General features: G+C 43.2%; 1 protein-coding gene across 1 annotated transcript in view; it reads left to right on the top strand.

The window, feature by feature from the left end:
- The first annotated feature begins 11,469 nt into the window (after positions 1-11,469).
- LOC119660334 (glutamate receptor ionotropic, kainate 2-like) overlaps positions 11,470-15,970 on the top strand; it is a 52,076-nt gene continuing 47,575 nt past the window's right edge. The window contains exon 1 of the mRNA XM_038068817.1: positions 11,470-11,696. Coding sequence (XP_037924745.1) covers positions 11,609-11,696 — 88 coding nt within the window. The 5' untranslated portion in view covers positions 11,470-11,608. The remainder of the gene's footprint in view (positions 11,697-15,970) is intronic.

Below are 15,970 nucleotides of genomic sequence, written 5' to 3'. Positions count from 1 at the left end.
TTTTCTTTTATATCAGGAATTGGGGCAATTTTAATCGGGAATTTTATCACCGCTTGAATGTAGGGATCATGAGTTTCCACAGTGAAAAGATGTGCGAGTTGTATTCAATTTACAAGAATTAGTGGTGCCGCCATGCTTCTACCATGCAAGATATTGAATCGGACCTTGGGTTTGATTCTTCGACCGCTTCTTGTTTGGGACGCTCTAGCGGCGGTGATTGTGGTGCTCCGGAGTTTCGAAGTAAGTGCATTGATTTGAGCTTGGTCGTTGAAATTGTTGCCTCCCTATCGGGCCGCCAAATGATATAGTACTCCTCCGAACTCTGAAAGGTGTGTGATAAGGTGGTTTTAAAGGTCTCTTGATGCCAGCTCGTAGAAAGTTCTTCGTACAGGAGGAGAGATCTTTCCACCAGTAGACTCGTCCTGGTTGATGATGACCGAAGTCGGCCGATGAGATCTTTTTCACAGTTGTCTTCAGTTTTTCTATTATTGGTTGCTCGTCTCTGTTGATGATTGTTTGGGTAAACATTCACCTGGGAGCCGCAAGCCAGTGCCATAAACCAATTCGGCGCTGCTGTGTCCAGTATCTGCAGTCGGCGTGGAACGAAGACCTAATAGAACTGTGGGCAAATATCGAGTCCACTGCGGATCATCGGACTGGGTCTTGATAGCGCTTTTCAGGGATCGGGTGCCAGCGTTCGACACATCCGTTGGCCTATGGACGGTAGGGCGTGGTCCGGATACGATCGATGCCTAGGATGTGGGCAAGACTGTTGAATAAGTTTGACTCGAATCGACGTCCTTGGTCCCTTTTTATTTGTATTGGGAGTCATCAGATAACTAGTCTGAAACCGTTTGCCATATTCCTTCCTTCCTTCTCCAAGCTTTGGGAGCCTTCAAGTCATGAGAATATTTTCAACAACGGGAGAGGGGAGGGTGTTGTTAGTTCAGAGGATCCCTTTCCATGCGGTCCATCCGCCACTCGAGTTCGATGCTCTTCGCAATAAGAAGAGTCCGAACATAATGAGCAACACAACTCCAGCTGCCAGCGCTTTTCGACATCTGCCTGACAAAATTGTCTGGAGAGAGTTCTCCTGTGCTTGCATAAAACTGCAGACAAAAGCCGACCCAACTTTCGCGAGAGAAAAAGGTGTGTTCAGCGTCTTCCGAACACACAATCAGGAAATCGCACCTATGTGCAGGTAAGACTGAAAACCTCCATGCTCGCTTAAAAGTTGGGTAAGGAAGTAATTAATCTCACCCTGCGTTCGGTTCAGCCACAGATCTAAATTGTTGATGTGCCGCGCAGACCGTCTGCCTCTTGGCTCACTTAAGAGATAACGCATAACGGATCAGATGCGACTCTTCGGGCATGTCGAGTCTCAGTAGACTACCGTAGGAAGCGCTCCAGAGGTCGGCCGTGGGACGGATTCCTATACTACTCCCGACGTGATTTTCATCCTCCGCTGCCCCTCTAGCGTCTCATAGAGCAGAGAGCGGTCTTTCAGATAATTACTCCATAACAGCAAGAGATAGCTTGGCACGTGGAATGAGTTTTGTAATGTGGCTAGCATATCTGTCCATCTTACCAAATTGAAGGTATTTCTGACGTCAAGCGTTATGAGGAACACTATCCGCCGACATTGGCGGCCGTATGCCTCGGCTCGATGGACTGCATCCACGACCTCCATAACAGCATAAACTGTTCTGAACCCGAACTGTCTTTGGGATAAGCCTCCAGCGGCAAGGAAAGATGCCCTCCTTGAAACAAGCGTTGAACACCCCGAGCAGCAAGTCTGACCGTTTTCGGAACACCAGTTTGTAAACTACCGCCGGGATACCATTAGGACTTGCGCCTTTTTGTTTTTCATGGTGTGAACCACTTTTACGAGCTTTCTCATTGTAAAAAGGGGACAATCCTTGACGCCTTTCAAGCTATTGATATCAACGCGTATGTCTGGATGTCTGGGGAATAATGGCCATTCAATGTGGTCCATCGGGTATGCAGGGCTTCCACAGAGCTTCGATTTTCTGGGTGACAAGCTTATGGTCAAGTTCCCAGGTGTTCTTATTCATCTCGTTGACTAGGTTCTGTCAGACGTGGGCTTTGCTTTTATTTATCGTGCTGCAGAGTTTGCTTTTCACTGATATATACTCAGCCTTTATGTCGCATGCCCCCTCGTTGGCGAGTAAATGTTGTGCTAAACCTCGGAGCTTATGACACTCTCCCCGTAGGTTGGCAATTTCTACCGTCCACCTGGTGCCCCTCTCATTATCGTTTCACACGCTGTCGTTATCAGCTTCATCATTGAATTTATGACAATATCAGCTGCGATGCTACCACCTCCGAAGCACTCTTGAGCGCGGCTTTGCCTGATACAAGAGCTTCGACGAACTTCCCGATATTCACCCTTGCGACATTCCACGGGCAGGGGGAGCGTTGGGTTGGTGCACGTCGGCAAGTTGTGTCGACCACTTTGAACGCGAAGTACTGGTGTTCACTTATCGAGAAGTCTTCCAGGACACCCGTCCACCGATGGTGCCAGAGATTCCGACGCAAAAGGGATGTCAGGGATGGTTCCTTCGCAGCCTGGGGGCCGAAACGTTGGCGTGGATCTGGTGTTTAAAACTACGAGCCTGGTTCTCGTCACCATTTCCAGACTCCGTTTCTCTCTCGTCCATAGATCGGAGACATGTCGTTCTTCTTAGACATGTGTAGATATGCGTTTAACGGCTTCTGTGCAGTGGTTGCATGTGAAAGGCCTCTTCGGTAGAAGTTGAGCATCCCGAAGAATCTTCGTAGTTTCATTACTGTCTCCGGGTGTGTGTAATTTCGGATTGCCTGTACCTTGCTAGGTAGTGGTAACACGTCTTGTGATGTTATCTTGCAGCCTAGGAAGTCGATTTCTTTGTGTGCTTTGAGATTCTCTTGAATCATCTTTTGAGCCTATAAGCAAATCGTCCAGGTAAGTCAAGACAAAGGGTAGATCTCTGAAAATAGAATCAATGAATGTCCTGTATTTCGAAGACCAAAGCACATTCGCGTGAATTCGAATAACCCAAATGGCGCTATAGTTGCTGTTTTGGGTATGTCGGCAATTATTATTGAAATTTGGAAGTAAGCTCGTTTCAGGTCGATCTAAGAGAAAATATGTTTGCCGTGTAGTTGCCGGCACCGGTCAGGTACAGTTTGTACGTTGAGTCAGCAGTAGTCGCGGCAGTTGCGAATAGTGCCGTTCCCCTTTTCCACCATGTGCACAGGACTCGACCAAGGGCTGTTGGATGGTCGACGAATTTTCTGGTCCATCATCCACTGGAATTCTTGTTTCGCTGCTTAATACTTCTAGTCTTAGCGGCTAAGGTCTGGCCTGTAGTTTCGATGGTGTGTTCCACAGCGAGCTTTACTCTTCTTTAGGAGGCGCAGCGCAGCTCAAGTAATTCGGTGAGGAAATGCTGGAAACGGTTGCCTCTGGGACCGTCGAGATCGTGGGTAGATTGCTTTGTATCACTCTTGCTGTCGTAGTGGGGCCGGGTATGCTGTCAATCAGTTGTCGACGTTGGAGAGCTACTAGAAGTCCGTGGGTAGCCAAAAAGTCGACCCCTATTATGGGACGCTCTATTTGTTCATTGACGAATTTCGACTGGAGAGGTTGCCTTAGGTTGAAGCCCAGAATTTTGTTTATTCTGCTGAAAGTCTTGATAGTGGTCCCGTTGGTTGGGGGGAGAGTGTAAGACTCTGGTGCCGCCATGGAGTTTTTAGATAGAGGCAACACTGATACTACTGCCCTTGTGTTGTTGAGGTATGACTCGTTTGTCCGCTTATCGTTGATGAAAAGGCAGAATGATGCGCCAGCAGTGGTTTGCGCTAAATGATGGTAGTAACAGTAGTCATTCTACAATTTGAGTTTTGAGCTGGCATGGTTTCGATGAGGAGTTCGAGGAAGATTTCCTGGCGTAGTTTTGCTATTTCCGCCTCCTAAGCTGATACGACTGGCGTGGGGTGTACAGTGCAGACTGGAGAATGTAAAGAGTCGATTTCGGTTATTTGATCCGCTAAGGCTCCCAGTTCGTCCAAGTACCTCGAAGTCCAAGTTGGCGATAAGTAACTGGAATCGCGTTTCGTCCTTCTTTATCGAGGAAATGGTGAATACGGATTTTGTATGGTAAAAGCAGAGGCTTGGGTCTGCTTTACAGAAAGGGGGCGGATTTGTGCTTCCCAGCTTCAAAGTGAAACTAAAACTTACGCCGCATTTCCGAGAATTAGTGGTGCTGCCACAATCTTTTTATCATCCCACCTGAAGTCATTACTTCCCAGTAAAGAAACCTCGCTATCACATTTTCCTCATCCGAACTTCTAACTTTTCTTACACTTTCATAAAATTCCCAATTCTTCCTATTTCCGGCCATACTTCCCTATACACGTATGTTTTCGTCTTATCATCCCCAAGGTAAGACGGTCGGTTCAGTAACTTGGCCTTGCGCTTCAAGGATTCAACAAATTTTATGTAAATGTTGAAGTTGCTATGTCATGGGCAAATTTCGTATTTTGCGTTTGTTGTTATTCTCTGCTGTCCTGTCCTGTTTAAGGACATACGCTTTTCGTATCTTTTCCTTTCATTTATAATACAAGACAAAACAGAAAAATATATATAATAGCGTGATTTAACGTGATGAGGAAGTGTTTTTGTCAGCACATCACCCCCGAAAAAAAAGTCATGAAAATGAATCCTGTGCCCTCGTAAAGGACCGTCGAAAAAAACAACTCGATGTCTGGCTGTTGATGTCAGGATGATGCTTGTGATGCTATCAATCAGTTTCAGTGAAATACGGTGTCGCTCTCTGGCATATTCTGCCAGGGACAAAGGAGAATAATTTGCCTTTCAACAGGATGAGCGCAGCTAATAGTACGAATAGAGCGAATTTGTAATATAGACCCGGAGTATTCTGTTCAGTGGCAGACCCTCTTTTCTGTTTTTTTGTTCGGTTTGGCACGAGATAAGCATTCTTTCGTTCGTTTCCTTTCCTTTCTGATGGAAGTGTAAAAGGCATTTTTCCTGACGTGGATTTGATGTACGTCGTGTAGAATGCCATACATCTGAAACAATGTGTTGGAAAAATGAAATGCTATTCAAATGTAGTCGCGACTGAAATGGTGAAGCTTCCAGATGACTGCATACTGAAAATACATATATCCTGTGCTGACAATAGTACGTTGAGTTGAAAGATTAGCGTGAAGGGGAATTATGTGGATATCAGGGAAATGCCATGAACAGAGGCAGGAAAATGGCATGAAGAGAGGCTTCAACAATCTATTTACATTTAGATAAGTTTCATTTGTCTTGATATGACTAAATTGTGGAAGTGCTTTCAAGATAATACGTCCCTCAAGGCTATGAAACACAGAACGCTGATATCGAACAGGTAATCAAAGCAAAGCTGTTATAAACATAGCCTCAATACTGCCTCCAGGCTGTTAAATCCGAAAGGTAAATGTGGAACGATGACCACAAATAATTGATGTGCTTAAAGCGAGCAAACATGCATTAGTTAAACCAACCCAACTTCTGCGAAAAGCCAGAATGTGGCTTAACTCTGGGAGTTAGGAAATTGGATGAAGTGAACACATTTGTTGATGGGAAGACATGCAAATTTTGAATGGTCCACACATTGCGTTGAAAGGATAATCCTACTAAAAGTGAATTACATCATAAAAGCCAGCGATAGAGTTGAAATTGTCAGTCATGCTTCTGGTGAAGGCTTTTTTCATGGATAAAGGTGGAAATATTGCACCAGATTTTGAAAATGCGTAAAATACACGTATTGTTTCTCTCTTCTTCCAGTTCGCAGGGTGGTTAACTGTCCTGTCCTGACAGGAGCCCTGTATAGTTGCATGGATTTCATTACCTCTGGGATAAGGAGCCAAAGTTATATTTTTTGGTCCCTGATATTAGGGACTTCCTTGTTTGAGATGAACCAGCCTTTCCACACCATTGACAGTATTATTCTCTTGCATTCAGTTATAAAAACCGCCCAGCCTTTTCGTCCACTGAGTCCAGTTTAACCATTCATAACCATAACTTAACTGCAATGCATTCTTTGAGCCCAGAGAAAATTCCCTGAGGAGTAACCCTCGATTAATCTGCGACAGTGCCTTTCATCTAAACAGAGTTGGATGAATTACAAGTATTTATGGGGGGGGGGGGGTATTTATCCTGCATTAGTATTCACGTTCGTGCTCTCCACTCATTTCCTCAATTTCAGTCCATATCCCTTTCGCCTTGAACATATGTTCCATCAGCTTTTCGGGCGGTAACTGGTTCCTGGTTGTAGTTTCCTAATGTGGCCCATTAAACTGCTACTCTTGGGCTTTGAAATAAAGCATGTCCTATGTCCTATGCTCGGTAACCTTCGTGTTCACTAAAAAGTCGAAGCCCACTCCGTTGTGGATTCGTTCGATTTATCTCCGAATATCCCATATGATTCTGTGTATCCAGCGGCCTCGTTCCACCTCTCCTGGCACTTGGTGATAGTTTCATTCTGTGTAAACTGCGCAGGCGGGCAGAAGATTCTCCGGTGAGATACGCTTGATCAGAGAGACAGTATCTTTCTCTCGTCGGAATATCAATTGGGATCATCCTTTGTTCGATAAGTGTTTACTTTCTTTTCAGTGCATCTGCCCACACTATAGTAGAATCGAGCTGACCACTCTTAGCCGTTTACAATTGGGGGGCATTCTCGCTATCGGAGCTTTGATATTATATGCACTGATTGCTTCTTTAAGTGGTGTGGCAACAGTCTCTGCAAACATATTTAACGCAATTTTGACTGTAGCCTTAACTCCAACGGGGTCTGTAAGAAGAAGGTTAGTGGTGCGCAAATTTTGTGGGGATTTGTATCAGGTTAGAACAAGTAAACGATGGAAGGCTTCATTACTCGCAATGACACAATTCTAGTCGCCATCAGTGAACGTGTTCGACTTGAGGTCATCACGGAAATTGCTGAGCAAGAGTCGATGGGGGCAGAGGTGGCGGCATCAACAACACCACGGCGCACAGCAGCCGACAGTTTTAGTATTTTACTCTTCGTCTGAAGTTTCCGCTGAGGTTCTAGTCGAAATGGGTCCTTTGCAGAGACCAGGTATTCCCAGGCTCTATACATCCCCAGCAACTGCGGGAATTCTATCTTAAATCCATGATGAGATTACATCTCGATTATGTGCTGATCTACAATCTGCAATTACTTCAGTATTGTGGTCCAGTTACGGCTGTCAGATTGGACAGTCACAAGATTCGCTTTCGCGTTATAGGTTTGAGTTACCGAAGAGATCCAAAATGGAAAATTCGTCTGGAATGTCGGCGTAATTCACCAGGCTCTGGGAATGCCAGCAAACGGGTGAGAAATAAAGTGCAAACGTCTATGACCCGTCGAATCTCGTCTTCAGTAATACTCGCAAAATTAATGCTCAGCATAGTGGCATGGCGGATGCCTTCGGCGAGGATCGACTCAACATGATCAGCATGTTAAGCAGGTAACCCCCAAAATCCACCCCAATACTATTTCGCTTCTGTTGCCGAAAACTCTACTATCTGAAAGTTCTGTTGGGATTCGTTGAATGATCTGAAAAAACTCCGCTGATTCCTCGTATTCGTTGCATTCTAGACACGTCTGGAGTGACTTTCGCCATACCGTCGTAACCGACTGCATACGACAGAAAGTTTCTGTCGTCTACTCTTTAGTGTGTCCAGAATTTCAATTACGGGTATCTAACTAGGGATGGCATAGTTCCTGTAATAAACCCAGCTCGAAAAACTGGAGGGACCCAGGTCTGGATCGGGTGTAGAACTTCTGGTAAATAACGTTCACCAGTATACATGGTCGGTTGGCTCACAGTATAAATCAGGTCATGAGTGGGTCGGATGAATTTCCACCCTTCCTCACTGCAGGGATTACTTACCTTATCACTAAAAAGAACACGGTACTGGACTAGTAGATATGTTTACCCCTGATATTCGGATCGAATTTGGATTAGACAAATGTCGAATCCAAGCTAACCGCAAAGGTCGTCATCAGCCACATGCCGCACACATCGAAGGAACCCATCTGGAAGGAAGCCATGCTCAAGTTGGTGATGTTCTAGATGCTCTGCTATCCAAATTCCTGCGACGTGCAAAGCCGTATGTCAATACCACGCTCTCCCACTTTACCCCTGTCGCTTCAATGTGAGTCAGACTTCTTATCGAAGTGGAACCGAATAATTCGGGATACCGCCTACAAATAATATCAACTTTCCTTCGATTTAGGCAGCGCACTTGCTCACTCATAGAGACGCAAGCCAGTTTTAAAGTTACGTAATTTCCTGGTTGTTGAGGTGAGTTCAGTTCTGTTTACCTAGATTATCACGCCATAGGTAATCATTCGCCTGCAACATTTTCGGTTATCACAGCCTTCGTGGCTTTTCGGCATATGTTTTCAACATCTGTCTTCCAGAGTAGTTGTTGGTCTTGTGTGATTCACAAATATTTGACCTCTGTAATCTAATGGTTCTCAGGTGAGCAAGCTTCCGCTTCCTAGTGAATGGAACTATATCCTTCCTTCACCAGTTGCTAGTGAATTGAAGCGTAGTTTGGATTCTGACACATAGGGATTCTTCGTATTTGCTTCTATGGATTAAACTTAGCGTAAGTCTGTGCCAGTATTCCAGTGTCCAGTCCAGTCCTACAAGAGTAGGAGTTAACTACCACACTCTAAATTAACGGTGACATACCCTACCTTCAACCTTCGTTAATGCTCATGACAATAGAACTCATACCTGCCTACTCTCTAGCATTTTGCCCATCGGGAAAACTAGAGTGTTTCCCACTTCTTTGCTGGCCAGGGTATATGGATAGGATTCATTTTACCCGCTTTCGAGTCAAAAACCACCCTTGCCCTCCTTCGAAAGCTCAACTGCCCCTACTACTCTTAAGAGAAATCCTAAAATGGCCTCCCTCGAGTAGTGTTGAGAAAAAGCCATCTGCTCCAGGTGATTTCAGTAAGGTTTCCACTGCCCATATTACGTAAGCTTCCGAGCATGTCTCCTTTGGTAATTTCCAATTCACTTTTTTCCCCCTTTTCTCCGTCGTTGGGATGTCAGGCAGAATGCAATTGTCTTCCGCTGTGGAGTAGGGCCCCGAGAAATAAGTTCTGAGAAGCAGATGTACCCGGTCTTCCTTAGGAGATATGGCCTTTGTATAGCCTGGATCCTTCTGTGATTAGTTTTATCCCTTCACAGAATTCCTCGAAGTTGATCTTTGCTTCGCGTCATTGGTACTCTTTTTTATTTCTGCCACTCTCCGGTTTCGCACGGTTAAAGAGTTTCCACACCGCCGTTCCTTTTCTGGCTAGATTCTCACTCCACCAGGGTACGTTGATGACTTGACTGCCTAGGCGGAAAACTGGCCTCATATGCGTTGATGACAACTCTGTTGTAGTCTTCCAACATCAGTCTATATTGTAGGCCACTGCTCAATCCCTCTTTATATATGTGTCAGACTTAGTTTCCCAATACACAATATTTTAGGGTCAGTGTTCAGTGGACCACCACCAGTGCTAAACTTTTTTTGCTTAAGCATTAAGGGGCCCTTAGATCGCCTTCACTTGTTGACAGACCGAATCAATTGTAGAGTAACTTGCTCTTACTTCTTTTATTCGGGCGAATTATATTACTCCTTCAGCAAGATGTTAAGAAAAAGTATTGTTACGATGCTTACTGTGCATCTCTTGTCTTCCTTAATGCATCTGATAAGTTGCTACTCATCGCTGTTTAACTACTTCACCAGTTTCTGGGTTGTAGACTACATATATATATTACGATCACCAACGGTAAGGTTAGGTCATTTCAACAGTTGACAAATTTCGGGTGGTATCATCCGATTTTTCAACAATTTCATCGCAATTTCTCGTTGCGGTATAATGGTGTTGATGTGAAAAATAGAGGAAAGCATGAAGCTCCTGCAACCTATGTGTCGAAAAAGCTTACTCAATCTCAGCGAGACTATGATATCACTGAATTGAAATAGATGGTGGATTGACCAGATTGACGTTGAAGATCGCACAACAGCAATAGTTCATAGCACATATGGAAAAGATTGTCATTGCCATTGGTGATGCTCGATGCGGTTTTCTGATGACAAATCCGGGCTCCATATTCGGGCATTTTATGCAGGCAAGGGAGGGGCAGGGACAAAATTGGTGATATTGAGTTTTTTTGAATTTTTGTTTCTAGTAGGGCATATTGTGTATAAACAGCTTCTGTTAAAGCAGCGTACTAAAGCACTATAATGGTGAGCTGTATTAGAAGTTCATAAGGTCATGAACACATTAAGATAGTTGGACCGGACTATAATGGGCAAAAAGGCCGTCCTTGGTTCGGCCTACTTTGATGTTACCTGGAAAGTATACCTAGTTTTTCTCATCAACTTCTTTTTCCATTGTATCTGTAACACAGAATCTCACTGAATTTATTTTACTTCAAGTTTCTAGTTTTTGTACCCCGTATCTAAAGAGAACGCTGATAAATTTGTATTGATGCTATTGCTGGCATTATAGGCAACTAGGTGAACAGCGGATACTCTCGATGGTGGCTTGTAACTATTCAGTGAGGTTAGCTGTGTCTCAGAGATATTAGCTGTTGCTTATGAAATTACTGCACTGGTAGTAGTAGTAGTGGTAGTAGAAAAACTTTATCTGGCCAACCACTGGGACCACCGAAATTACCATCTGAACCGGCGACGAAAAGAATTGGGTTGAGACTGGAAACTGTTTCATCATTTCATTATTATATCATTTCCTTTCCTTCCTGTTGAGGGATATTAAGCTTGATTATCTATGGAAGAACAAAGATCATAGAGGTAGAGGGTTGAAAAATTCTGACTCAAGAAGTAACACCTCTCGACAATTAGCTAATCTTCCTTTTAATTACAAAAGTAATTGTGCTCTATGCCGGGATGGCACAAAGGAATATCTTTAAAAAGATGCAGTTGAGTCTAAAACAGTTGGGGGCTCTCTACAAATTGTTGAAATTCTGGGTTTCAAACTTCGCTTTTACTGCTGAGCATCTTTGTTAGTTATTTAGATTAAATTATTTTCCGTACATATACGTTCATATGTACCTATATGTATATGCAATTAGAAAGTTTACATATAATAAATCTAAATCTTCGAAAAACAATGGTAGACTTTGTTTATAACATTTGAAAAAAAGCGTCTTTTTATAGCTTCATCACAAATGCCTCTCTAACTTTCCAGACGTTCTATCCCTCCCAATTTCAATTGTGTTTTTCAATTAAAATTTCCACGAAAAATACCGACTTAACGAAAACACATGCAGACGTGCTAGAAACACATCTGCCAAAGTCGAGAAATATCTTTTTCGTCTGGCAAATCTTCTCGTCTTCCACGTAAAAATAGATACTTTTGTTTAGTCAAAATTTCGTTACTGAATGGAGCGGCTTCCGAAATTTTCTTTCTGATAGAGTGAAAAATTTGGAAACAAATAGGAAATTGATATTGTTTGGATTGTGTCTAGCGTTTAATCTCATTAAATTCGGATAATTGAAGTCGCGAGTAAGATGAAAGTACGGGAATTGTGTTTACTTTTGATTTGTTCTGTGGCGCCTTTGGTCAAAGTTGCAAGCGGTCAATATGATATAAATATAGGTGAATTCCGGTGTTTGGTGGTGATTCAATGTTTTGGAAATTCCCAGACTAATTTCACTAAATTTCATAAATGCATGCATGATGCCAGCTGATAGGGGGTTGTGGTTTGCAATGGAAGCAGGAATAATGGGTGAATGGTGTGAACTTTTGGTATCACGTGTTCCACGGAATGCAATATTTATAAATAATCTTTGTGGAGCGGTTCGTGGGTGGCGAAGCATGTGTGGTTTCAATTCAAATTTGACGTGTGTGAGAGTCGGTTATATTTTGTTTGTTTATGTGAAAGCTTTTAGTTTGTGTACATTTTGTATTTCAAGGGACAATCCAATATTAAATGAATATTTATGAAACCATATAGCGTTCAGATATACGTGATTTATGAAAAGATAGCTCCACCACAACAGCGAAGGTCCTTGCTTTCAGTCTACAAAAAAGGGATAAATTTACTTATTCCAATCGTGACCATAACGCAGTCTCGGGGGCACATTGATTTTATGTTTACAAGGGAGCCGGGATATTCGTCCTGATTTGTCCTGGTTGCACTCTTCCCAGTCTGCTGCATAATCCTGTGAACCAAATCCTTGTGGTGTCTTGATTTACTGACGAAAACACCTTATTTTCAATTAGTTTTGTTTTTATGCTAATATTTTACAAAGGTATCGTGACTGTGTTAATAATTCCGAGCAAAAACATCCAAAAATCGAGGTGTTTATAATACACTTGATTATGGAAAAACTGCGACCATTTCAGAGTAGAAAGATCCTTTTGGGTATACTAGGCGTTGCTTGGCTTGTTTACACCAACTGTGTAACAAGTCATGATTAAGGTGGAATTCTCAACTTCATCCCTGGAGGGGGTCAGGAGGTTATGAACTCCGGTGAGAACTCGTCATGGTTACCCCGTGAAATGTCACGACCCCGCATCGTCATGGTAAAATTTAAATTTCCAACCTTGCCTCATGAGGGAGAAAGGTTGGGGAGGGTATGTAGGCGGAAGGCGAAGACTCCGGCGGTCGTCTTCCCTTAATCAGCTATGACACTCTAAAGTGGGGCTGTTTTCCTGTCGTAACGCTCACCCCCTTGAAAAAGTTTGGTTCCTTTAAATGAGGAGTATTTTGATGCCATCATGGCAAATTTTGGCCGCCATCCCTATTGAAAGTTTTTGCCGCCCAAAATGGGGCTATTTTCGTATCATATACGAGGGTACTCTGAAAAGCTTCCGATCTAACAATGACACGAAGTGGATGTTCTCCTCATTTGATGAAAATCTTTTTTCTTGGAGGGCAATTTTTATATTAGGGAACACAGAAAGTTCGGTTGGGGCTAAATCTGGTCAATAAGGAGTGTAGGCAAGCAGTTCAAACCGTAATTTCTGGATTTTCACAATGGCAACCACAGAGGTGTGAGACGGCACACTGTTTTGGCGGTTTTTCCGCAATTTCTACCTTTAGCTTTTCGAGTAATGATGTGAAGTATGCTCCTGGATTTTCCTGTTTGAAGATAATCGATTAAGATAACTCCATGACTATCCCAAAAAATAGTCACCATCACTTTCCCAGCGGAAGACACAGTTTTTGCATTTTTTGGAGCCGATTCTCCCTTTGCAGTTCACTGTTTTGACTGTATCTTCGGGCGAATAATGGTGTACCCAAGCTTCATCTACAGTAATTAACCTTTGCCAAAACTCAGATTTATTGCGCCTAAACTTCGCCAATATGCCAATGTTGGAAACGTTCATTCGAACACGTTTTTGGTTCAAGGTGAGCAAACGCGTGCGCAACGCGCGGACAGATTTCTCATGCCTAAATTTTCATTCAATATGTGACAAACACGTTCTTTTGACATATTCATGGCCTATGCTATCTCTCTCACTTCAATTCGGCAGTCGTTTAGCACCATTTGGTGAATTTTACCGATGTTATCGTCAGTGGTTGCGGTTTTTGGACGTCCCCTACGTTCATCGTCTCTGAAGCTTGTACGGCCTCGCCTGAATTCAGCTGCCAAAAAATTTGACAGTGGTAAATGATGATGCAGTATTCCCGTAGACAGCGTCCAACTCATGTTTAATTTGCGGAGGTGTATTACCTTTCAAAAACAAATATTTAAGGATAGTGTGATAGTCGATCTGTTGCATTTTCACAAAAACACTCACATTGACTCACCCAAACGATTGTCAAATAGCAACCGCGCATCCAAAATGGCTGAAATTTTGGTGAGTATCTGCCAAAAGATGCGCAACCATGTTCCTTGGTTTTTATTGGCGAGTGTTGCCATCTTCACTTTGAAGTCGGAATCTTTTCAGTTCACCCTCGTACAAGCTCATTGGTAGTGTATTAATCATCGTAATGTGTAAATAGGGGGACGGGCATATCCTTTGCCCTTGCCCCTTCATCTCCTCTAGAGCCGTGCGCGTGATAGAGTGAGGAGCATGGGGGCGGTCCCCTCCGTAATCCCCTTTGACGACGATTGCCTCACCAATAAGCATATTAGTGATGTAAAAGTAACTCATTTTGGGGCCGTTTCGTACCCGTTTAAGGATTTGTGGGTTTTTAGCGGCAGTAGAAAAAATCTCCTTCTTCCTCTTACGAGCTCCCTTGCCCCGTCCGGGTGTGATTGGCAAACCAAACTTTACCATGATAACATCAAAATACCTTCCATTTGAAACACCGTGAGTTTGGAAGATGATGACGCAATTCTTTGACCCGACCACAAAGGAGGAACGGTTTCCTCTTCTTTCTACGTAGCCTAGACATTTTCTCTTTTCTACGGGGTAGAAGTTCAAACTTCACCTGAATAACATTTAGAAAGCCGTGCTTTGCGTGCCTATAACTTTTTAGAGTGGTGATCGCCATAAGTCTATATCAACACTGAAGACGGGGTCCCCCGTCCCAACTCTGCACTCCCTCCAGGGATAGGGTTGAAAATTCAACCGTTATTCATTGCCTAATTAATACTTTAAAAACAAACCGTTTTCTGTAAGTCGGTGAACGTCTTTTATTTAATCCGGCGGCGTATTTCTGTCAGTTACCTGCCGCCATCTGCAGCGGAATCGCTTTAACGGTCTCAATTTCTTGACCATCCCCTTACATCATTATCCTCTAATTCCATATCTTACACGTTTCTGCTATAATATTATACATCCACAGAGATCCCGGAAGACTGAGAATTTCCTTAGAAAGAAGGATCTAATTGCTAAGTTCAAAATACATACAATCTCAGTAACTTTGAATGCTTAATGAGGAGATCTTTCTCATTAGATCTTCTCGCCCAGACCACATCCACGTTTAATGGATTATCGTGGAACAATGCGAGGGGTTCCTTGTCTGAAACAAATGTGTATGCTAGCAGGTGGTGAAAAGGCCGAGGTTATTGAGCCAATTCTACCTTAGTGACGCTAACGATAATCTTAGGTGAATGTGTGTCAAGTGAGGTGCACTGACTATTCGAGAAAAGCAGAATAAATCCATCTGAAAAGGATACAGAGTGTCGAAGAGCGTCAAGTCACTAAAAAGGTAACAGCAACTCTAGTCATCCCGTGAAGGGGTTCACTGGGTACACACGATGAATCCCCATATTGACGAGAGATGCAGATTGTATGATTGCCCCTTTTGTCCTGAGGAATCCTGAGTATGCATGTTTTAGTGCCTATGGTTCTTTGTTCAGAAAGAAGGAGCTTAGAAGACTCTCTGGAAGTCATTCTAAGCCCACAAAATATCGTCGTGTGCTTGCGGAATTTGGCAAACCAGAGCCCGCAAATACATGACGTGAAGAGTTTGAGGCTTGGTGGTTTAAAACTACTTCTAGCGAGGAAATGCTTTCCGGCGATTCCGCGGCGAAGGAAGAAGGAGACGGATGGGGTGATTTCAGTCGGAGAGAACTGCATACATTGCCGCAACCTGGCACAGCAATGCCTTTTTAAGATGTCTGCCTCTAGCCATAAAGGGTTGAAAGATTTTCGAGTTCCTGCTTTTTGGAGGTGCCAGTTATTGTTTTTGTGGGTTGACAAAAAGTGCAGGTTTGATGGACAACAACATAATCCCGCATATATCCAAACGGTTTAGTAGTTAGGCAGGTAAGCTTTTGCTTCTTTGTGTTATGAATTGGATGTTGGGCATCGGCTAACTTAGTTAAGAATAAAAACAGGACTAGGATAGTAATCACGGACTGGCAAAATGACTACTAAATTATCACCTAGCGAACTGTTATTATTCAAATATATGCCTTGACTACGTAAAATAGGATTACTTACTGAGCCATTAATTTTGGGCCAATATA

Source organism: Hermetia illucens, chromosome 6 (assembly GCF_905115235.1).
Source record: "Hermetia illucens chromosome 6, iHerIll2.2.curated.20191125, whole genome shotgun sequence".
Lineage (NCBI taxonomy): Eukaryota > Metazoa > Arthropoda > Insecta > Diptera > Stratiomyidae > Hermetia > Hermetia illucens.
The sequence above is the reverse complement of the archived record's forward strand: the minus strand, read 5'-3'. Positions and strand labels throughout refer to the sequence as shown.